Source organism: Equus asinus, chromosome 26 (genome assembly GCF_041296235.1).
Source record: "Equus asinus isolate D_3611 breed Donkey chromosome 26, EquAss-T2T_v2, whole genome shotgun sequence".
NCBI lineage: Eukaryota > Metazoa > Chordata > Mammalia > Perissodactyla > Equidae > Equus > Equus asinus.
In genome coordinates, this window is record NC_091815.1 from 34,815,884 (window position 1) to 34,839,612 (window position 23,729).

Sequence of the window (23,729 nt, forward strand, 5' to 3'; positions counted from 1 at the left end):
AATGTGATGGCTGGTACCATGCAGCCTTTTTACAAACATGAGGTTACAAGCCTGAAGAAGAAAGCCCACGTGTTTTCTTCCTCCATTCCAGAATGTAACCTGAATGAAGGCAGAGATTTTTGGTCTGTTTTGTTATTTACTGTATCCAAAATGTCTATAATATTACCAAGCTAATATTTCATAGTCAAGTGAATGAGTGAATGCAGAGGATGTTAGAGAAGAAAGCAAGTATGTGGACTCCCAATGACGTCATTTGGACATCACACTAACCACCTAAGTGTCCTTGCTTTGAGCTTCTTGTTATGTAAAATAATAAAATGTTCTTATTTTGTAAGCCACTTTTAGTTTAGTGTTTTGTCACTGATAAAATTCCCTAATAGAATTCCTTTTCTAGAATGTTCCATTTCCAAGATAATCCCTGGAATGACTTTCTGTGTCCACCTCTGACCACCTCGAGTACACAGCAGAATCTCAGGACGGCGTTGGCACATGCAGAGTGTTACATCCCAATCCTCCTCTTTTATGGATGGAGAAACTGAGATCCAGAAAGAGTATAAGACTTTTTAGAGGTCACTCAGAAAGTGCTGAAGACTAGAACACGTGTCTCTTGATGTGTCCCTTTCATTGACTGCCAGGCCCCCAGCCTTCTTAGGAGCATTGCCCTGCTGCTGTTATGGATGAAGGGGTGACTGGAGGATGCGCCTTGTACCATGTGGCCCCGCCCTCCTTGGCCACAGCTGTTTGGACCGAGAGTCAGCACCTGACCCACAGGCAGCCAATCAGGTTTTTTTCTCTCTCTGGGGACGGTGAACTAAGAAAAGCCAATAACTGGACCCGGTGAGTAGGGGGATGAGGAAATAGAAGATGCCCCTTGGAGGAAGTGAAAAGAGCGAAACCATGAAAGAAAGGTCACTGGGGGGAGGAGAGCCAGATCCCACAGACAGCTGCTTCTGTCCCGACATTTTCCAATGGCGAGTCATGGATATTCTCTTGATAACCCACCTCCCTTTTATACTCTGGCCAATGAGCAGCTCCATTTTATTTTCCACAAATGTCACCATCTGGCTTAAAAGCCTCCCGTGGCTTCCCAACCTCTTAAGGAAAACAAAGAAACAAGTTTCTGGCCACACTGGTCTTTGTCACCTCCTCCGAGAAGCCCTTCCTATTAGTTTCCTATGGCCACTGTAACAAATTATCACAAATTTAGCGTCTTCCACAGATTTACGCTCTTCTTGTTCTGGAGGCCAGAAGTCCAAAATGTTGTCTCACTTGGGCTGTCATCAAGGGCAGGGCAGCGGGCAGGGCTGAGTTCCTTCTGGAGGCTCCAGGCGAGAGCCCTTTCCAGCTCCTGGAGGCCGCCTGCATTCCTAGGCTCATGGCCCCTTCCTTCATCTTCAAAACCAGCAGCATAGCATCTTCCAATCTCTCTCTCATTCTGGCCCTGCCTCCTTCTTATGAGGACCCTTGGGATTATAATGATCCCACCCAGACAATCCAGAGTAATCGTCCATCTCAAGATCCTTAATTTAATCACACCTGCAAAGTCCCTTTGCCCCATAAGGTCCCATACTCCCAGGTTCCAGGTATTCGGATGTGGACATCTTTGGGTCCCTCCTGGACCATCCAGTATAAACAGGTCCCCTCCCCTCAACCTTCCTCCTCTTTCCTCGTGCCCTTTTCTTGTTTTATTCACATCGCTTACATACTCATTATCATACATAATGTATTTGTCTGTGTCTTTATTGTCTGTCTTCCTTTACTAGAATGGGAACTCTATAAGGCAGGATTTTTTTCTCCAGTTTGCCTGTTGCAGTATCCCCAGCACCTGGAACTAACCATCCTTGGTTAACAAAGAAGCCACTGGATCAATATTTGTGAAGAAAATGAAAAACAGCATGGAAATTAGTAAAAGAAACTTTAATTAAGTTGGAGTGGGGAAGACCTGCAGGGGGAGCTCTCACACCCTATCACACATCATCAGTTACCCCAAAGAGCAAGACACAGAGCTGCATCTTGGACAGAAAGCAAACTACTGAAGGACGATTTCTCTCCCCACCTGGTAACAGTTCAGCCCATGAGAAACGCCACAGCTCAGCCAATGAGAAACACCGCAGCTCAGCCAATGAGAAATGCCACAGCTCAGCCAATGAGAAACACCACAGCTCAGCCAATGAGAAACACCACAGCTCAGCCAATGAGAAACGCCACAGCTCAGCCAATGAGAAACGCCGCAGCTCAGCCAATGAGAAATGCCACAGCTCAGCCAATGAGAAACGCCACAGTTCAGCCAATGAGAAGCCATTCCCGCCCTGACTGTTACTTTCCTCCAATGGACTTCTCTTTAGAACAGCCCCTCCCTACTCCCCCTTTTTCTCTATAAAAGCAGCTCCTCTTCTTTTCTGGATTTGCCTATGGCTTGCCTTAGCATGCACATCCTGAATTGCAATTCTTTTGGCTATTCCTGAATAAACTCATTTTAAGGTAAAATAACAGGCAAATTTGCTTTCTGAGTTGGCAGCAGCTTGAGTGGATCTCAAGCAAATGCAATAACCCAATCACACTAACACAGCAGCGCAGAGGAGAGAAGTGACTTGTTCCCAGCTGCCCAGCTATTCAGAGAGTGGCAAAGGGAGGAGACCACACACACAGAGTCCACTTCTCTCAGACGCTTTATTTTTGGGACCAAATTCCGGTCACAGCTGCAGACAAGGGGTGGACTCTGGGGCTGAGGAAGGGAGCACTGAAGAAGTTAGGAAGGTGCACCCCTTGCCCTGGTCATTCTGGGAGCTGTCTCCAGGATCCAACTAGACAGGCGGGGTCAGTCACAGTCGGGAAAGGGGAGCCCTGACTCCAGGAGATCTGGGGAGCTGGAAAGATTAACCATCTCAACATTCTTGGGGAGGAACCGGGGTCTGGAAGGAAGGCCAGGGTCCTTGCAGGGGATGGGGGACACCAGGTCCCCGGATGACTCATGAGTTGGACCGGATGGTGTCCTGGATCCACTTGGTGAACCGGCAGAGGTTGGTGTAGACGCCGGGTCTGTTGGGCTGGGCACAAGGAGAGTCGCCCCAGGACACAAGGCCCTGTAGGGAGCCATTGCAGACCACGGGGCCCCCGGAATCACCCTGCGGGGGAGAAAGGGAGGCAGAGAGCGGCAGAGATGTGGGTGGGTGGAGGGAGGGAGACAGACAGATGAAGAAGAACCAGGGAGCAGGAGACAAAGACACAGAGGTGGAAAAAGTAGAGCGATGTAGAGACCCAGGAAAAGACAGAGGGAGATGCAGGCAAAGAGAGAGACAGAGGGAGAGAACGTTAATATTTCACCCCAAGTCCAACCCTTAGAAGCCCCGTGTGTCCCTCTCTACCCAACCCCCAACCTCTTGTCTCCCTCTTTGCCTGTCTCTCTCTGTTTCTCTCTCACGCTCCCCTTCAGCCTTTGAATACCGTATTTCTCCCATGGGACCTTCCCCTATAATAATACTCACCACTCTCTACCATCATTTCTTAGTTATGTTTATGCAGAATACCTGGTATCAGTTATAAAGAAGCCTAGGACCTGGCTTCTTGCCCATTAGCAAACACCGTTTCCAGGCAAAAGAGCTTGGCAGCCCGGATCTCTGAATCTCAACTTTCTTGTGGTTTAATTTCTCTCGTGATTTTTTGCTTAATACCCCTGCAGAGTTTCTTTTGAGAGGCAGTTAATTAACTGCTCTGAGCCTTGGCTCTTTGTCTGTAAAATAGAGCTGATAATAATGGCGGAATGAATTAACGAGCTGATGCATGTGAACTACTTAAAACGATGTCCAGCAATTAGCTTCCTGTGGTCATTATTATCCTGTGAGTATTAGTGGTGTGGTGGCTATTATTTCTTGCTTTTAGTGGCCACACCCAGACCACAGGCTGGCACGAAAAAGCCACTTGAGGTCTGAAATACACACACACACGCACACACGGTAGTAACTTTGGCTACAGAAAGGCTAAGTGATTTAAAATGTTGACTTTCGAAGTAGATGTGCTTTCTTCTGATAAAACCCCCCACTCCCCCGTCTCTCCGGGTGTGTGTGCTTCCAGTGTCAAGTGGGGACACACATGAAATTGGGAGACCTGGGAAGTCGCTGCAATTGTCAGCTTTGTAAAGTTTTGGGGGGCAGTTCTCACAGCCATCAGAATGATGTCTGAGCCCACAGCTGACTAAAGGCCAGTGGGACTGAAGCGTCCATCCTGCCAGCAGAAAGCTCGTTAAATTACATCCCTCTAGAACCCCTGAGGGCCTGAAGACAGGGAAGGGTCCTAACCGTTGTGACAGTTTAATTTTAATTTCTGTCATCTTCAACAGATATAGCTTCCATGAGAACACAGAGAAGCTCTGCATTGGGGATCAAGAAATATTTGTTGAGGGGCTGGCCCTGGAGCCAAGTGGTTAAGTTCGCGTGCTCCACTTCAGTGGCCTGGGGTTCGCTGGTTTGGATCCTGGGTGTGGACCTACACGCTGCTCATCAAGCCATGCTGTGGCAGTGTCCCATGTAGAGGAACTAGAATGACCTACAACTAGGATATACAACTATGTACTGGGGCTTTGGGGGGAAAATGAGGCAACAGATGTTAGCTCAGGGCCAATCTTCCTTATAAAAAAATATAAAACCCAAAAAGAAGTAAAGAAAGAAATATTTGTTGACATTGGCCCCTTCCTGTCTCTCTAGGCTCAACTCCTACTGCCCCACCCATTACCTGCTATGCCCCAAACATACTGGCTTTTTTCTATTCTTTGAATCAGCCAAATTTCTCCCTGCCTCAGGGCCTTTGCACATGCTCGTCTTTCCCTTAACCTTTGCAAGGCTGGCTCCTTTGTGTCATTCAGTCTCTGCTCAGACGCCACCTCTTTGAGGCCCTCCAACCACCCTTTTGAATATTTCCCCCCATCACTTGCTATCATAAAACTATGCTTTATTTTGTCTCTAGCCCTTACCACTCTTTGAAATTATGCTATTTATGCCGTTTCTTGACCAGAGGGTCTTTTACCTTTTTGCTCCTCCAATCCTTCCAACAACTTTGTAATCAATCCTCTGTATTAAATATTTCCTTTTTAAAAATACCTACCACAAGCTTCTATTTCTCTTCCTCAAGACATTTTATCAGCATTGGTGGGAAAACTTTCATACTACAGATTTTGTGGGAACAGGACATTTGACTGCCATCTGCCTGAAACTTGCCAAAATAAATAAGAGAAAACTGTGATATCTATCACGTGAAGGGAGGTCCCTTAGATGTGACATCTTTATGCAGTGCCCAACCTGCCCAGCCATGCAAAACAGCCTTGATCTCTCCCTCTATACCTTGCTGTCTAAAACAGGAGCCACTAGACACATGGGGCCATTGAACACTTGAAATATGGCTAGCCCAAACTGAGACATGCTGTCCGAGTGAAAAATACACACTGGCTTTCAAAGACTTGCTATGAAATAAAATGTAAGATATCTCACTCATAATTGTTTTATATGAATTACATTTTGAAATGATGGTACTTGGGATACATGAGGTTAAATAGACTATATCACTAAAATAGTTAATTTCACCTGTCTCCTTTTTACTTTTTTTTTTTTTTTTGGTGAGGAAGAGTGGCCCTGAACTAACACCTGTGTCCCTCTTTCTCTGTTTTTTGTATGTGGGTTGCTGCCACAGCATGGCTTGATGAGTGGTGTCGGTCTGCACCCGGGATCTGGATCTGCAAATCCCAGGCCGCCAAAGCAGAGTGCACCGAACTTAACCACAGTGCCACCAGGCCAGCCCCTCTTTCTTACTTTTTATATGTAGCTACCAGAAAATTTAGAATTGCATGCACGGCTCATATTATATTTCTGCTGGCCAGCGCTGCTCCAGAATAAGAACCCCGTGAGAACACGGGTCGTAACTGATTTGGTCGTCGCTGGGTTCCCAGCACTTAGCAAGGTTCCGGGTTACGTAGACGGCAACTCCGTGTGTATCTGCTGAACGGAAGGAGTCTCGAGCCTTACCTGGCAGGAGTCTCTGCCCGACTCGTCACCAGCACAGAACATAGTCTCGTCTATCTGTTCCGGGTAAGCCTTCCTGCACCTGTCATCACTCAGCACAGTGATGTTCAAGCACTGAAGGACCTTGGGGAAGGAAACTGTCAAACGGACACAGAGCACAGAGCCGCAGTGAGTGGTAGAGAAAGACGGGGAGGGGCAGAATGCTCGGAGGCAGGAAGGGGAGGAGGCAGACACGGGTGGGCATCAAGAGGGACCGGGACACTCACGCTGGGGGCTGCTGGTCGTTCCCCAGCCAGACACCAAGCAGCTGGTCCCAGCAGTTGGACACTGGGAGGCAATGCTGATGGGTTTGACACCCTGAGTCTCACGGATTCTTCGGTTCAGCTTGATGAGCATGAGGTCATTGGAGTGGCTGGGGTGGGAGTAGCCGGGGTGGGGGATGGCCTTGATCCCCTGGAACATCTGCTGCCCGGATTCATAGATGGCATTCAGGGAATGGTGGCCGAGACGGATTCTGAAAAATCTGAGGAAGATGATGCCCGTCACCACCCCCAACCCTATGCACATATTCACTGCCAACTGCAACCCCAAACTTAGTCCCAAGCCCAACTCCACCTCATCCTTAACCCAGCCCCAACACCATCCTTATCTCCAGCCCCACGCCTATCTCCACCCCAATCACAGCCCCAAACCCATCCCCAACCCTAACCCTTTGTCCACACAGAAACCACCAACACACGCATTCCCAGCCCCCAAGTCTAACCATCCCCAACCTCAACTCCGGCCATCGCCAACCTCACTCGCAGCTCTCACCCCAACCCCATCCTCAATCCTACATCTATTCCCCATTGCAACTCTACCCCAACTCCATGTTTATCTCCATCCCATCCCCAGCCACCTCCAATTCTACAGACAATCCTGATTCCGTCCCCGTCCCAAACCATCAGCCTGTGCACGCCCAGCCGTCTCCCAACCCCATTCCTAACTCTAACCCAAGCCCATCGTCCACCCCACGTCTCTTTCTGGTCCCAGTCCAGTCTTCATCCACAACCCCACTTCTAAAGCGAATCGGAATCACATCTCCATTCCAAACCATTCGACATATGGCTTCCCAACCCCCAACCCGGCTGATCCCTGACTCCCACCCGCTACCAGAACCCCCTCTCCAACCTAACCCCGTCCCCACCCCTGCTCCTCCCCAGCTCCATCCTTAATCCCACTCCCAGCTCCTCCTCCTCCTGCTCCCTCATCCCCCACCCTCCCCCGCGTCCCCTCCCCCGGACCCCGCCGCGCCCCGCTCCCGGAGCCCCCACTCACTGCTTCCGGCAGTGGGCAGCCGTCAGCAGCCACTGCGGATCCACCAGCACAGCCCCGCAGTAGAGCCGGTTGGACTGCAGCAGGAGCGCCCCCTGCCACGGCTGGCTGTTCTTGGCGCAGTCGGTCCCATTCACGATGCGGCTGCTGCTGTCGTCGTCCGCCCGGGACCCCACCCCGGCCCCGGGCCCAAGGTCCTGGGGGTTCCCAGAGGGCCCCCGGGGAGAGGGGTTGTCGCAGGAAGAAACATCATTTGCAAGAACAGGCTCTGGAGGCAAAAAAAAAAAAAAAAAAAAAAAAAAAAGGGCGGAGCTTGGACTCAGGGGATGAATTTTAGACTCAAGAGAGGGGACCAGCCCCAGGACGTCTGAGTTCTGAAGGGCGGGACCGGGGCTCCAGAGGCGGAGCCTGGAGAGCAAGTGTGGAAGCGCTGAAGAGGGAGTGAGGCTTAGAACTCAAGGATGGAGTCTGGGCTCAGGTGGCGAGGCTGGACTCTGACTGGACCTCAAGGTGCCTGCGAGCGGCCAGAGCTCAGGGGGTGGGACCGGAGAGGGTAGAATGGACAACCGCAGGGGCGGGGCCACGACTCAAGGGCTGGAGCCTGGGGATGGGCAGAGACCCCGGGTTTTAAGGGTGGGACCTGGGCTCAAGGAGTGGGGTCAGGGGCCAGCCGGTGGCTTAGTGGTTAAGTTTGCACTCCACTTCGGTGGCCTGGGTTTGTGTTTTGGATCCTGAGGGGGGACCTACACACTGCTCATCAAGCCTCGCTGTGGCAGAGTGCCACATAGAAGGACTAGAAGGACTTACAACTAGGTTGGACAACTATGTACTGGGGCTTTGTGGAGAAAAAAAAAAGAGGAAGATTGGCAACAGATGTTAGTTCAGGGCCAATCTTCCTCACCAAAAAAAAAAAAAAAAGAAGTGGAGTCAGGCCTCAGTAAATGGGGTCAGCGCTGGAGGCGGCAGAGCCTGGAATGTGGGAGGGGCTTGGAATAGTCTGGTAGGGCCAAGGCCAGACTCCCAGGGGATGTTATAATGAGTGGGGGCGGGGATCCACCAGTTGAGGACAGGATGGGAGAAGGCCAGAAGGAGGAGAGTCATAGAAGTGGGCAGGGATGGGGCACAGTCCCAGGGGACCCTGACTGTAGATAAAAGTTCAGACCAGGGATGTAGTTAAGGGAAAGGGGCGGAGGCAGAGCTTGTGGGCTGTGAGAGAGTTAGGGGAGCAGAACCAGGAATAGTCTTGGCTTGGGGGGCCCCAGGGAGGGGGCACGCAGGGCTGGTTTTCTGAATTCTCAAACACAGGTCTCCTGAATCCTCCTGCCAATACCCTCCTCCCGCACACAGACCTACAGATAGACAGATACCCGACTCCATCACCGGTCCCCCCACGGGCCGTTCACGCCTTCACGTTCTTGCTGATGACCCGGAGAAGCCAAGCCTTCATTTACACACACGCTCCAAGAAATGCTCACACAACTGCTGTCACGGACAAGCACACACGCCGTTGCACAGAGAGGCACGGACCGTCTCCTCCAGGACAGCTACACACACTCCCCACGGACACACATTCGGGGGCAGCCTGACATGATCTCACCCGCATGTCACGCGCAGCATCGCAGTGACACGCACCTAGGCCGCATATGCATGTATGTAGAGACCGCCACATACACTTCTGCACACGGGCACGTTGGCATGGTGACAGCATTACACTCAGTGGACTCCGCGTGGCACAGTGCCAGCCCCCAGCATCATCCACCTTTTGGTAGTGACAGCGCCTTCTGCACACTCCATCCCTTAAGGCAGCAACGGGAACAGCACACACACAGCTGCACTCTCACACCACAGCCCCCTACAGACACGGGGTCACATACACTCACACATACAGAGACCCTCAAGCCGCCCCACGGCCACACACAATCTCACCATGACACCATCACATACAGCCACACGAAAGCACCTAGCCACACATTTTCATGGTGATGAACACTTTTGTCACTTGAAATCCTGTGACACAGGGACAGGAACCCCAGACACTTGCAGTCACGCACAAAGCGAGGAGCCACATGCACAGTGGCACTGACAGCACGCATACAGTCGGCCACTCACACAGTGACAGCCACGGGGGATCTCAAACGCACACACACCCGGCCACACAATCACATATACAGCCTCAAAGCGTAGTCCCACCTGTCACAGACAGTCACTCAATGCGGGAGAAGGCACCACACACACATGGTGGCAATCACACAACCACATACAATTGTACCACCACAGATATGGACACGGACTCACGTTCGCCCAGGCCGGGAGCCACACCAAGCCACATGCAGCACCCCCCCCCCCCCCCCCCCGACAGGCACTCCAGGATCACGCAGAGTCACCCAGGGACCCACGCAGCTGGCCGGCTCACACACAAGGGGGCTGGTTACCTGTGACCCTCAGAATTAGGGCTATGAGGGCGCAGACCATCCACGTGCACGGGGGTCCTGCTGCAGCCATGGCCGCCGCACCTGGTGGGAGGAGGATGGAGGCCGGGATGCCCAAGCGATTCTGGGAGCCTGTCCCCCTCCCCTTCTTCCCCTGTCCTGTCTCCCAGGGCAGGGGTGGGACCACGAGGACGTTGCCCACCATCCGCGCTGAGTTGAGACCTACATCCTGCACCCTCCAGTCCGGGCGAGGAAGGAGGAGAGAGAGATGGGGGCGCATTCCAGACCAGAGCCGGTCACGGAGCCACCTCCGCACCCCCCCCCCCCCGCCCCCCGTCCCCCCCCCTCCCCGCCCGTCTCCATCCCCAGGCCTCACCTGCCGCGTCCCCAGGTAGGGGGTGCAGAACCTACTCCCAGGTCGGCTGCAGACTTCTGAGGCCGGCGCCGTCCCGCCGCCTCCTCCTCGGCTCCGGGCACGCGGCCTGGGTTATAACCACCTACTGCTCCCTGGGGCGCATTCCCACGGAGTGAGGCGCCCCGCCGGGCCTCAGCAATCGCTCTTCCTGCCTCCCCTCACCTCCGCCCCCAGAGCACCCCCCCACCCAGGCCCCTCCCTACCTCCCTGGCCCGGGGATGGGGAGGGGTCCCCGCAGGTCTCACCCATCCTCCCCGGCCACCCCCAGCCTCGCGCTGGGGCGTCTCAACAGCTCTGGGGCGCCCTTCTTGGCGCAAGAATCCTTCTTTCTTCTGTGCGCCTTCCACTCGTGCCGCCTCCCTCCCTCCTGCTCCTTATCATCTTTCCATCTCTGCCTCTGTTTTTCTCTCAAACTTTTCTTTCTACCCCTCCTTCTCTCTGTTTTTGCTTCCCTCTGAATCTTTCTGATCCGCTCTCCACTGAATATCTCTTTTTGGGTCTCTCGCTCCTCCTCCCTCAGGATCCCTCTTTCTCTCTCTTGTGTCTCCACATGTCTCTGTCTGCCTGTCTCTCCCTCTGCGTCTTTATGTGTCTCCGTGCCTCTCTCTTTAATGGTTCTGAATGCTTTATATGTCAGACATGCCTTAGAATTCTCAAGCCTTTCATTTTCCTTCATTTCCCTTCTTCTTTATTTTTTTTTAAGCAGCTTTATTGAAGTGTAACAGGTATCATGAGCTGTGTATATCTATGTGTCCAATTTGATGGGTCTTTGATGTACACACATCCAACCATCACCACAATCAAGAAAATGAGCATATCCATCGCCCCCCAAAGTTTCGTCCTTCTCCTTTAAGTGTCTCTGTGAGTCTCGATGAATCTCTTTCTCCACCCCTCTGGGTCTCTGTATCTTTCCTTCTCTGTTCTGTCTCTTTTCTCTGTGACCCGACTCTTCTCAGCCTCTCTCTCTGTGTTTCTATCTCTGTAGCCTTCTCGCTCGCTCTCTCCCTCTCTCTCTTTCTCTGTGTCTTTCTGCCCTTTGTGTTGGTATTTTGGGCCCGGAAGACTTAGGCCTCTTTGCCCAGGGACCCCTCCATCCCTTCTCCTGCCCCTCGCCCTCGGGCCGGGGCCACGTGGCAGAAAGGGGTAGGATCCAGTCTGGGGGCACCCCCTCCCCCTGCACGTGCCTTGGCCCAGCGAGCGAGCGAGCGTGGGTGAAAGAGTTGGGCAGGGCCACCTGTCGATGGGGAAACAGACCAACAGGCCACGCTGGGGACAGGTGGCTCCTGGCTCTTTGGGAAATGGGGCACTGGGTGGGGAGCCCAAAAGGAGCCTTCTCCCTCCCCAGTCCTGGGTCATCTGGGGCTGCCTCTCCTGGCCTCTTCTCCATTCCTGCTCTTCTTTCTCTCTGCTCCCAGCTCTCTGCATCCATCTCTGACGGTGTCTCCCTTCTCCATCCCCAATAGGACGTGAGAGGCAAACACTCTTTCAACACCTGTTTACTGAGCACATACTGGATGCCAGGCTCAGATCCGCCCATGAACAGGATGGACAAGGACGCCTGGAGATGCCGTCCTTGTGAAGCCCACGTCCTTTGAGGGCAAACCCAGAGTCGGCCTGCTCATTTCTACAACCCCACACCTGTGGGACAGCAGGTTCTAGAGCCCTGAGGCTGGTTTCAGCGTGCAGGGAAACAAAACTAAAAAAATAAAACTCTGAGGTTTATTTCGACTATGGCAATCAATAGTTCATGCATCAAAATGACCAATCCAGCAAACTACTTTTTTTCTTAGTCTATTAAGTTTAACAAATCTTTTTATTCTAGATATGTCTTTTAATTCTGGATAGGTCTTTATAATAACGTTTGGCCCCACTTACAAAGTAAGTTAATTCGATGTCTTCAGACATTTTAAACTACATTTCTAGGGGCCGACCCCGTGGCCGAGTGGTTAAGTTCACGCGCTCCGCTTCGGCGGCCCCGGGGTTTTGCAGGTTTGGATCCTGGGCACAGACATGGCACGGCTCATCAGGCCACGCTGAGGTGGTGTCCCACATGCCACACCTAGAAGGACCCACAACTAAAAATATGCAACTATGTACTGGGTGGCTTTGGGGAGAAAAAGCAGGGAAAAAAAAAAAGATTGGCAACAGTTGTTAGCTCAGGTGCCAATCTTTAAAAAAAAAAGACACACAAAAAATAAACTGCATTTCTAAAACCAACACGTTCGATCTCTTCTGAAAGCCCTTCAATTTTTAGACAAACTTTCCAGAGCATTGAAGTCAATTTCTACATCTGCGTATATTACACTTATGAATATGACCAATGCCGCGTTCTTTCCAGTATCCCGACACCGGCTGTAAACTTGCTGAGACTCCAATTTAAAAATCACAGATTGGGGATACATCTCAAGCTGAAGTCACAAGGCTGCCCCCCATAATTGGTAAAATTCTCTTAGTCGTATCACCTTAAATACCAAATGTGAAGCGGTTCTGCTTCAAGAAAATATTCACTTTAGGGGTTGAGGCTTTACACATTTCTAGGCTCAATTCGAAAGCATATAAGCATTGAAAGAAGACTTTTGCATAACAGAGCGTGTAGGAACCCGAACTCTGGCATTAGCCCTGTGGCCTTCAAATTCTGGCTTGGCCACCTAGAATCTGCGGGACTTTGGGCCAACTGTGGCTCTGTGCCTCAGTTCCCCTGTCTGTAAATTGAGAACAATAATGGTGCCTAGCTCCCAGGCTTGCTATGGGGATTAAATGAGTTAATGTATGTAAAGCTCTCAGAACAGGGCTGGCATGTGCTGGGTAAGTCTTTATCATTATTATTATCCATTAAGAAAGATGATTCCTAGATTGTAACCTATCAATAACTCAATTAAAAAAATAAATAAAAAAAAAAAGAAAAGAAAGATGATTCCTCCTCAGTTAACTGAGGTTGATTTTGTCTGGACATTCATGGCTTGGGTTCCTCCTGGTGACCCCAGTGAATTTCATGGCCCTATTTATCGTTCACAACTTCTAGAAGGGATTGGTCAAGGCGAGCCCGGGCCATCCACATGGCTTAATATTGCCATAATCTCATACAAGTCAACCGCTCCCTCCTTGATAAAATTTCTTTATCATCCTTTATCATCCCCTTGATAAAATTTCCCCCTCCTTTGGTTCTTGAGATATCTAAGGGGCTGGCCCGGTGGCATAGTGGTTAAGTTCATGCTCTCTGCTTCAGTGGCCCGGGGTTTGCTGTGTCAGATCTTGAGTGCAAACCTACACACCACTCATCAGGCCATGCTGAGGCAGCATCCCACGTAGATGAACTAGAAGGACCTGTAACTAGGATATACAACTATGTACTGGGGCTTTGGGGAGAAAAAAAAAAAAGGACGATGTTAACAGATGTTAGCTCAAGGCCAATCTTCCTCACCAAAAAAAAAAAAAAAATTCATACTTTAAGACATTGTTTGCTTTCTCTTCAACTCTAAAGACCTTTGAAACCGAAGGACTCCGTTCTTTTCATATATTCCCTCTGTCTTTGGACCACATAACTCTTCCATCACAAAATGACCCTTGATTGACTGTGAATATCTCCTGTGGCATGGTTGCTCTGTGTAATCACTTCCAATTCAATTCTACTCTGTGCTGGGCAAAAATCAGATTGCAAAAAATATTTGTGCAACAGATGGATTATCATCTCTGATTCTCTCTCCGTTCCTAAATATTTCTCTGCTCCTAACTCCAGCTCCCATGGTGGGCCCCTCTGTTCCCTCTCTCTGGGGAGCCAGTCCCTGTCCCAAAGGGTCCCAGGGAAGACACCTGGCTTAGATGTTATTCTGTCTTCCTCAGAGATGGTGCAGTGGGGGTTAGGAGAAGAAGACGCTCTGAGGACAGGGACAGGCCTGCGGCTTAGGGTAGAGGTGTGTGCATTGGTTTGGCATCATGCATGGTGCTTCTTGGTGGGAGAACCCCAGAAAGCATGCGAAAGACTGAGTCCTTGCCCTGTTCTGCCTGTCTGCTCCCCTTATTTCTTTGGGGGGATTCCAGTCTCTCTTCCTCCTTGCCCACCCCCCCAAATGGACCATGGCAAGATCTTTCTAATACCCAGATCTGATCCTGTCCTTCTTTTCTTCCATGCCCCCAGGATCAAGGCTAAGTTTTTCTGCCCAACACTGAAGGTCCCAGGACCGTCTTCCATTGACCTACATTCCCTGTCATGTCGCCCACTTCTCCCGTCTCAAACCCCAGCTCCCGATATCCTGGATGATTTGCCATCTCTGGGGCACCCCAGGCTTTTCTACAGATCATTCTCTCTCTGAGAATGCCACTCTCCCAACTTTCTCCATATGGTGACCACATATTCAGTCTCCCTTCTCCAGCCCTAGCAGCCTCGGTCCCAGCTCAGCCCTCATCTTCTCTGCCTGCACCATCACCTCAACCTCTTCCCTGGCTTCTAGTCTCTCTCCTCTAGTCCATCCCACACATGGTTCCAGTGCTGCTCCTGCTCACAACTCTTCCATGGCTCCCTATTGCCCTCAGGAGAAAGTCCAGCCTCTCACCCTGGGGTTGGAGGTCCTTTGGGACCTGGTCCCTGCTCTCCTCTCCCATCTTATCTTCCATCACTCTTACCCACACACAGCGGTCTCCCAGCCCTCTCACCTCCCTGCTGCTCTTGCCTCAATAGGAGTTTAGGGGAGAAAGCCACCCCATGAGGGCTAGCACGAGGTGGAGCAATCAAGGGTGTCTTCCTGGAGGGGAGGAAAAAGCAAATTGGGCTATAAAAGGGAGCTAAGAATATCTGGGTTTCAGAGAGGCAGGAGCAGGACAAAAGCAAAAAGCACCACTGGTAATAAAATTCGCTCTTTATTGCTCACACAAGTGTGCCAGGCACTGTCACCTGTTTCACATATTCGAAACTTTCAATCTGCCCAACAACAGCCACCGCCTTATGGGAAATACGCTATTATTATCTTGATTTGACAGATGAGAAAATCGACACAGCGGAGGAAGGCACCTCCTGAGGGTGCACAGCAAGCCAGCGGCAGAGCTGGGATTCCAGCTCAGGGTTGGCCAGACTTGCGGCCACTCCTCTGCAGGAAGAGATTGAGCCCATGGGATGATCAGGGAGGGAGGGAAGCTTGGAAAGGATTTTCCTCTGTTCTCTAGTGGAGGGGAGAAGACCTTAGCCCATGTCCCCACTTGCACCCGGTGGTGCGAGGATGGGCTAAAATCAGGGAGGGTTCTTGCTGTCGCGTCACTGCCTTTATTAAGCGTTAAGGGTCAGGTCTGGGCAGGTGGCAGGGGGGGAAGGCAAGGTCTTGGTCAGACATATTCTGCAGCCAGCAAGTGAGGGTCGTAGGTCAAGAGTTGGGTGTCACATGTCAGGGTCAGTTGGCCTGGATGGTTTTTCGGATCCAGTGGCCATATCTGCAGACGTCGGTGTAGACTCCCGGCTTCTCCTTGGATCCACAGGGGACGTTGCCCCATGATACAAGGCCCCGGAGACGGTCTCCACATACCAGCGGACCCCCGGAATCGCCCTACGGGAAAGAGGAGAGAGAGTTAGATACAGAAATGCAGAGAGAGAAAGACAGGGAGACAGAGGAGACGTAGAGACATGGAGAGAGGGAGTGAGAGGCGCTCAGAGATGGAGAGAAATCCTTGAGGACAGAGAGAGACACACGCGGAGAGAGTCACAGACGAGGAAATAGAGAGAGACTGAGGGAGACTCAGAAATGTGGAGAAACAGAGAGAACACCAAGATCCAGAGAGACATAGAGAGCAAAAGAAAGAATAAAGGTCCAGAACAGAGACTGAGAGATGTGGAGAGAGGCACAGGGGCAGAGTGAGATGGGGAGGGAGGGAGGGAGAGACAGAGAGAGAGAGCTCTAAAGAGAGGACAGTCTCAGAAATGGGGCTTGTCTGCCTGCCCTTTCTTTGTGTCCGATTCGCTATGTATCAGCTTATGTCTGCCTCTTTCTCCCTCTCCACTGGTCTCTGCAGATCCTTCATAGCACTGGGCTCAGTTTTGGCATAAAGAGGAAAGACCCCATACACGATGGTGGAGGAAACCCAAATTAAAGGGATCTGAGAGTGGGGATGGAGAGCCCCTCTCCCTAGCTAGGGTTGCCCTCCTCTACAGCTTGGCCGTTTCCATGCAGGACCTGTGGGGACTCTGTTGGAAGAAGGAGAGTCCCCTCACACCACCTGTCACCTTACTATGACCCTCTGGTTCTTGATCTCTCCATCTCCATCCTTGTCTCTGCATTTTCTGTCTCTAGTAGCTGTCTGTATATCTCTGCCTGCCCCTGACCGTGTCTCTGTGTTTTGGACTGAGTCTCTCTCCCTTCTCGTGCCTCTGATTCCCTCCCAGCTGGTCTCAATAAAGCTGCAGCGTGGTCTGTGTGACCGTCTCTTCCTGTCTCTGTCCTTAGCTGTGTAACTGGCAGGTCCCGGTGTCCTCACCTGGCAGGAATCCTTCCCGTGCTTCTCGTCCCCGGCGCACACCATGTTTTGGGTGATCTGGCCGGGGTAGGCGCGCTCGCACTCCTCACGGGACACCAGGTGGATGTATGCACACTGGATGGTGTCAGGGTAATTGCCTGATGAGACAGATGGGCTGGGCTGACCTCACGTCTCGCCCTTCCCGCATACTCCTCTAGAAGCCCTTCTTGTGTTGGTCCCCATTTCCCACTGGTTCCCTTCCTCCCATTTGCCTCTCATTCTCAAACCAGTTTTCCTTGGCCCTAACTCCTGATTGGTCCCTCTTTACATCATCCTTCCCTCCCATTGGCCTATTTTCCTCTTCAATCGCACCTCCTCCGGGAGTCCTCATTTCCTATTGGTTTTTCCCTTCTCTTAGGTCCTTCCTCCACTTGTCTCTCTTCCATTGGTCCCACCTTCTTCAGCAGTTCCCGCTGACCTCTAGATGCTCTTCCTCTGTTAGTCCCCCCTCTATTATACCGCTTCATCCTTCATTGGACCCTTCTTGCCCATTAGCTCCTCCCGATTTGTCACCACTTGATCACTGGTCCTTTCCCAATGGGTCCCTTCTTTCCCTAGGTTCTCCCTTCCTATTGGTCCTTCATTCAATGGTCCTCCTCCCTGATTGGTGCTTTCCTAAATGGACCAGCCCTCCTCCATGGGTTCTCCCTTCCTATTGGCCCTTCATTCAATGGTCCCCCCTCCCCGATTGGTCCTTTCCTAAATGGCCCTGCCCTCCCTATTGATTCTCCCTTCCTATTGGCCCTTCATTCAATGGTCCCCCCTCCCCGATTGGTCCTTTCCTAAATGGCCCTGCCCTTCTCCACTGGTTCTCCCTTCCTATTGGCCTTTCATCTAATGGTCCCCCTTCCTTTTTGGCCCTGCACTCACAGCCCCACCTTCAATGGTTCCTGCAGATCTGTTGGACATTTTTCTTCCTCTAGGGAGCCCTCTTGAACATTGACCCTTCCCCCTGTCAGTTCACATCCTTCAGCTGACTCCCCTGCTTATATTGATCTCCCTTCTTCCATTAGTCCCTCCTCCGTGTATCCCTTCCTAATCTTTGGCGCATCCTGATTGGCCCCTCTTCACAACTGGCCTCCTTCCTGTTAGTATCTCTTCATTGATCTGTCATCTTATGGCCCATCTCTCCATACCATTCACCCGTTGGTCTACTTTCTCCATTGGCTGTTCATTCATTGACCCAACTCCCATATTTTCCCTCTCTTCCACTGGCTTCTCACCCTTTGATACACCGCCCCATTGGTCCTCACCATCAGCCCTCCTCTCCCATGACCCATCACCCATTGGCCTGCTCCCGCACCATCCTCCCCCTACTGACCATCTGCCGTCTTGCCCCAGCCTAGGATGTGGCAGCTGGTGTGGTTGGCCGAGCAGTCTCTTTCCAGGGACAGGGGCTGGATGTGTTCAGAGAATCTGGTTGGGCGTGCCAGGCGCAACAGCATGATGTCCTGGTCGTGAGTGGCGGGATTGTAGCCAGGATGGGCCACAGCCCGGACAACCGAACTCTGCTCCTGGAAACTCTCCCTTTGCTGAAGGTTGTGCTTCCCCAGGTAGACCTGGAGATCCCTGGGAAAGAGGAGGGCTGAGTCTCACCTGGAGCCCTTGGGCTGCAGCAGAGATTCCAGAGGGGCTGTGGTGGGAGGTGGGGCAAGCCCGGTATGCCATGAACCATCTGGCCTGCTCCCCTCATAGTCTTCCTGGCTCAGTCAATGACAACTCCATCCTTCCAAAATAACCCCGATGACTATTCTTGACTCTATTTCATGCCTCACATCCCAGCTGTCCAGAAATCTCTTTGGCTTTCCAAAGTAGATCCAGAATCTGACCCTTCTCACATCCTCCACTGCTACCATCTTGGTCTGAGCCACCATCCTCTCTTACCTGGACTGTGGCAGTAGCTGCCTCACTGGATTCATTGCTTCCTCCTTTTCCCCTCCACAGTCTACCTTCCACCAAGCAGCCAGAGCTATTTTAACAACATGAGCTGGCCTTGTCCCGCTTCTGCTCAGAACCCTCTCACGGCTCCCATCTCACTCAGAGTAAAGGCCAAAGTTCTCACCAGGGCCCACAAGGTCCTGCACAATCTTCCTCTATTACTTCTCAGTTGTCTCTTCCCACTCTTCCCCTCTGTCTTTCTGCTCCTGCCACACTGGCTTCCCTGCCTTTCCTTGAACATAACAGTCATCCTCTCACCCCAGGGCCTTTGCACTGGCTGTCCCCTCTGCCAGCAACTCATTGTGTCATTTTTCAAGGATTTGTTAAATAACTATCTGCACTTTTCTGCTCCTGGGTTCCCTGGGGCAGGCACTCGGTGTCCCTCCCTCATCCATGGCTGATTCCCCACTGCCCAGCTCAAATCTGGCACTTGGTTGGTGCTCTCCATCAATGTGCACCGAATGAATGAAGGAAGATGGAGGGGGTGATGTCAGGCCTCCCTGAGCTGCGGGGAGACCACACGGTGGGGGGCAGCCTTGAGTCCCTGGTTCTGTGTGACGAGGCCCCTCCCCCCACAGTGTGCATCGCACCTGTTGGCTTCCAAACTCTTGAGTTATCACTTTCTACTTCTCTGAGCCTCTGTTTCCTCATCTGCAAGATGGGACCAGGAGTCCCTTATTGTGGGGATTCCAGGAAGGGTATGGAAACTGCTTAACCTGGTGCCTGACCTGAAGATGGCGTTGAACAACTGTTGTTAATCTAATTGGTGATGATTAGTGTCTCAAGAGTTGGTGCCGGGCCCTCTACACTCCTCTATCTATTCCCTGCTTTTTGGATGACCTCATCCTGTCCCGTGGCTTTAAATGCTACCTGTTTACCTCCAGCTCTGGCCTCTCCCCTGAGCACCACAGGCCGACCTGGCCTCCTTCCTGGACATCTCCCGGGTATCTCAAACTCACCTTGGCTAAAAATGTCTGACGCTCCCCTGCCAGTATCCAAACAGCTTCTGTTTCCCTCTGCCCGACTCAGAGAAGGACACACCAAAACTCCCCATCATCTTTCAAGTCAAATACCTTCAGCCCTGCTTCTTCTCTCCCACCTCACCTAGTCCTGCTGGTTCAGTCTCAAAATACCTCCCAAGGTTTTCAACTTCCCGCCATCCGCACCACCACCATCCTGGTCCAAGCTGTCAGCTTAGCCCGCCTCCACCTGCATCCCTTCCCCTCCTCCGGCCCAGCCCGCTTTGCACATGGTAGTCAGGATGTCCCTAAAAATGCAAACCAGATCGTGCTGCTTCCCTGATTAAAACTCTCCAGTGGCTTCCCACTGCCCTCAGTCAAGTTCAAATGCTCCATCGCTCCCTACAGGGGCCCTGCGTGATCTGATTCCCCATTCAGGAGGTCAGCTCATAAAGGCAGCAATTTTGTTTGTTTGTTTGTTTTTTACTGCTAGATGACCAGGGCCTCAGACGGTGCCTGGCGCATATTTTGCACTCAGTTAAACACAGGCGGGATGAACCTGGTTATCGGACGGCCTCACACTGGGATTGGGGGATGTGTGTGTCACTTCATGCCTCACGTCTGCCAGATGCCCCTGGGATCTAATTGCAATAGCTCCTCATTCATGGCCTCATTCACTTGGAGACTCACGTTTTTTTGCAGTGGGCGGCGGTGAGGACCCACAGGGGGTGAATGAGGACCCCCCCGCAGAGCAGGTGGCCGGAGCTGTAGAGCACAGCTTGGTACGGGTGGGATGTCTGCTCACAGGGCCCGCCATGCATCACCTTGTTCTTCTCCTCGGCCCAGGCTGAGGGAGGGAGGGTCTGGATCAGAGAGGAGGTCTGGAGACACCAGGTGCAGCCCCCAAGGGGGACCAAATCCTGTCTCAGTCATCAAGATCACCTCCATCCCCACCTCCCAAACCCACCCCATCCTCAAACTCTTCCCCATCCTTAAACCCACCTCCCACTCCCCTTCCCCATCTGCATCCCTAACCTGGCCTCTGACTTCTTCCCCATTCCAAACCCACCCCACCTCCATTCTCATGTGTCTCTCCCTCCCCAAAGCCAATCTCTTCCCCGTCAACAACCCCCACCCGACCCCTAAACCTCCCACCCCTGTTCCCTTTCTTCCCACCTGCAACAATCAGGACCACAGCTATGGTCAGCGTCTTCATGCCCATTCCTGAGGGGGGAAGCCAAACGCTCCATCAGTTCCTATCTCAGCCTCCACCGGAGGCCCCTCCTTCTTCTCCCTCCCCATCCTCTCCTCCTCCCTGGTCTGCTGTGCTCTCCTGACCCTCGGCTTCTGGCTAGCCTCCTGATTGCGCGTTTCCTCTGCCCACGTCTTCCATGGGAGGGCCCTGTGCGCCAGCGAGAACCCAGAATCACCTCCGAGGGTCTGTAGGCTTGCAGCGCGATTCTCATTAAGCTTTTCCATTTCTCTAGGCTCTGGTTTGCCTCCCTCCTAACAGGAAGGCCCAGGAGGGCCCTGACGTTCATCCCTCCCAACGCAGAGGGAGTTTTCCTCTGTACCTTGGCTCTACGCTCACCTTGTTGCTCACCACCACACCTGCAGGTTCTGGGGTGCCCTGTGACCTTACCTGCTGGGGGCCGGCGGTCTACCAGCCCAGGGGTTCCTGGGTCGGGGAAAGGGGCAACAGGTGTCACAGGCTGGCAGACAGGGAGGCAGAGAGAGTCAGAAATGCAGGTAGCTACAGGAAGAGAAGGGACTCTGAAAGCAGAGACGACGCCTGAGAGTCAGGGAAGGAGAGAGAGGAAGCGGAGGGTGTGCGGGTCCTGGGGTCCAGGGCTTCCACACTGCTGGCTGGACACCCGGGCACCCCGAGCTTCCTGGTCTCCCTGGAAGAGGTTGGTCCTGTCCTCAGAGGTTCCTGGGGCTTCCTTTTAACCCCTGTCTCCTGGGTTCCTGAGAGAGGAGGCCCCACCCTTTAACTTCTCACTCGGCCCTCCCACACACATTCCTCCCGCTCCCACGGCTCTGATCCTGATGACCCCCTCTTCCAGGGAGGCAAGCACCGGTCCCTGAGTTCACTGGGGGTCTGGACTGCTGCGTCTTGGGGAGGAGGGGCCAGTGTCCCGAATTCTGGGCCTTCAAGGAGGAAGGGGCTAGAAGTCCACACTCCGAGTCTAAAGGAGGGAAAGATAAGAGCTTGTGCTCCTCAGCCCCTAGGCTTCCTGTTCCTTGAGCAAGAAAGTGTCTGAGGACCCAAACGCCAGCATCCCCGGCAAGTGCCCAGTCCCCCAGGCTCCAGGAATCCCACCCACTCTGTCTGTGAGCACCCTGGGACCCGCAGACCCTCCCTCCTGAGGCTGGCATCCATCCTCAGGCATTGGGAATCAGGTCATGTGGGTTCAGCGGGGTTGGGGTGATTCACGCACCTGCCCATAAGTCCCTCTGTGGTGTGACGACCTCTGTGTCCCCAAGAGAGTGAGCGAGCCAGCCGGCAAGAAAGCATGTGTCACCAAGCCGGCACCCGCCCCTGCCCCGGGCTGGGGTGCAGGCCCAGGCGCCGTGGGGAACGGGGCCTCGAACAATCGAGCTTTGTCTGCCCCCAGCACCCAGTGCCATGCTCCCAGCAGCCCCGTTTCTCAACTTCTCTTCCGGACAGTCAGGCAGGCGGGCGGCCGGCCGGCTGTGTCAATAGCTTCCCTTTGTCCCTGTCTGACAGTCCTGCCGCTGTCCTTTCATTGTCCACCCACCTCTGCCCGGATATCAGGACTCTTGACCCTCCGGGTTCCCCTCCTCCAAGTCTGCCTCCCTCTGAGGTCTCTCTGTCCATCTGTCTCCCTGGCCGTGGTGGGGATGTCTCCACGTCCGTCTCTCCCTCTCTCTGTCTGCATGTTTCTCTGTGCTTCTCTCTGCCTCTGCCTGTGTCTCTTTATCCCTCTGCCTCTTTCTCCATCTTCTCTCTGTATCTCTCTTTCCTCTTGATTTTCTAAGTCTTCACGGATGCTCTCTAAATCTTTCTCTGCTCCTCTTGCCCCAGATCCCCCTGCATTTCCAGAGAAGCATATGCATATGGGCAGAGGGAAGCTAGGTGCTTGGGGACCTAAGGGGGATGACACGAGGGGCAGGGGCAGTGGAGAAGCTGGTGGGACACCAGGATCCTAGCCTTTGTCGATGAGACTCAACATGTAGGGAGAGATGTGAAAACAAGCAGAATTGCAAGCAAATTTGAGAGCGACAGGGGAGTGTGATGAGAAATGGGGGTGCCGGCAAGCTACAGGAGGGGATCTGAGGAGGTGCCTTTGAACGTGGTCAGGAGGAGAGGGGGTGAAAAGGTCGGGCACGTGCAGAAACGGCCGGTGGCAGCAGAGGTGGCCCTGAAGCGAAATGAAGATGGGTGTGGCCACCACAGGGATGGGGAGATGCAGGGCCTGAGAAGGAAAAGGGGGATCTTGGGAAGCCCTTGGGTAGCAAGGACAACTGATGTTAATAATTTCCCACCTCACCTCTTATTCTTGCATTAAATCTAATTGTCACTTCTTTGCTCAGTCCCCATCACTCTTGGGATGAAAACCAATTTGGCATTCAATATACTCTCTGGGGCTGCTCCCCCTACCCCCGCTAGATTCCCCCAGGTCCTTCACACTCAGGTCCCCACTGAACTCAGCATCTTTTTCTCAGGACCCACCATCCTCCCAGACACCAGGCTGGACCTCTCATAGTCCACTGACCCCAAGCCCCGTCCCTCCACCTCCTCTTTCTGTGTGGTCCCCTCTTCTCTGTTCCCATGTTGGTGGCCCCAGCTCACACCTGCTCCTCTCCCAGCTGGACCATCACCCTGGGCCATCCTCTCTTCTGTATCCTTCACTTGACCCCAGAGGGGTCTTCCTGCACCCAGAGCTTCTCCCGCCCCCCTCCTGCTCACAGCCCCGCCCTGGGCCCCCCATTACTCTTGGGAAAAATTCCCAGCCCCTCAGCCTGGTGTCGGCAGACCTTCAGTATCCTGATCACTTCTGCCCAGTACACATATCATGCCAAGTACACATGTACCTTTAAATTTTCTAGTAGCTGCAGTTTAAAAAAAAAAAGTAAAAGAAACAAGAGGAGTTCATTTTAATATTTCATTTGACCCAAGACATCCGACAAGTATCATTTCAAGGTG

General features: G+C 52.6%; 2 protein-coding genes across 12 annotated transcripts; both read right to left on the reverse strand.

Moving 5' to 3' along the window:
* Positions 1-1,925: 1,925 nt before the first annotated feature.
* On the reverse strand, positions 1,926-10,505 carry KLK5 (kallikrein related peptidase 5). The gene is made up of 7 exons (XM_044758863.2): positions 10,412-10,505; positions 10,128-10,258; positions 9,755-9,835; positions 7,326-7,590; positions 6,275-6,531; positions 6,012-6,145; positions 1,926-3,125 (listed from the first exon to the last, which is right to left on the reverse strand). The coding sequence occupies exons 3-7, from the start codon at positions 9,822-9,824 to the stop codon at positions 2,970-2,972; spliced, it is 882 nt and encodes a 293-aa protein (XP_044614798.1). The 5' UTR covers positions 9,825-9,835; positions 10,128-10,258; positions 10,412-10,505; the 3' UTR covers positions 1,926-2,969.
* Positions 10,506-15,001: 4,496 nt separating this feature from the next.
* Positions 15,002-22,373, reverse strand: KLK6 (kallikrein related peptidase 6). Of its 11 annotated transcripts, none has more exons than XM_014856474.3 (7): positions 22,000-22,373; positions 21,201-21,270; positions 20,735-20,782; positions 20,249-20,405; positions 17,983-18,230; positions 16,623-16,759; positions 15,002-15,697 (listed from the first exon to the last, which is right to left on the reverse strand). In XM_014856474.3, exons 3-7 carry the CDS (start codon positions 20,778-20,780, stop codon positions 15,545-15,547), a joined length of 741 nt encoding a protein of 246 aa, XP_014711960.1. In that variant the 5' UTR covers positions 20,781-20,782; positions 21,201-21,270; positions 22,000-22,373; the 3' UTR covers positions 15,002-15,544. The 11 variants fall into 11 exon arrangements, with proteins under 11 accessions (XP_014711960.1, XP_014711958.1, XP_070354420.1 ...); XM_014856472.3 differs by having other exon boundaries at positions 21,201-21,331; positions 22,000-22,280; XM_070498319.1 differs by having other exon boundaries at positions 21,201-21,350; positions 22,000-22,176.
* Positions 22,374-23,729: the final 1,356 nt, after the last annotated feature.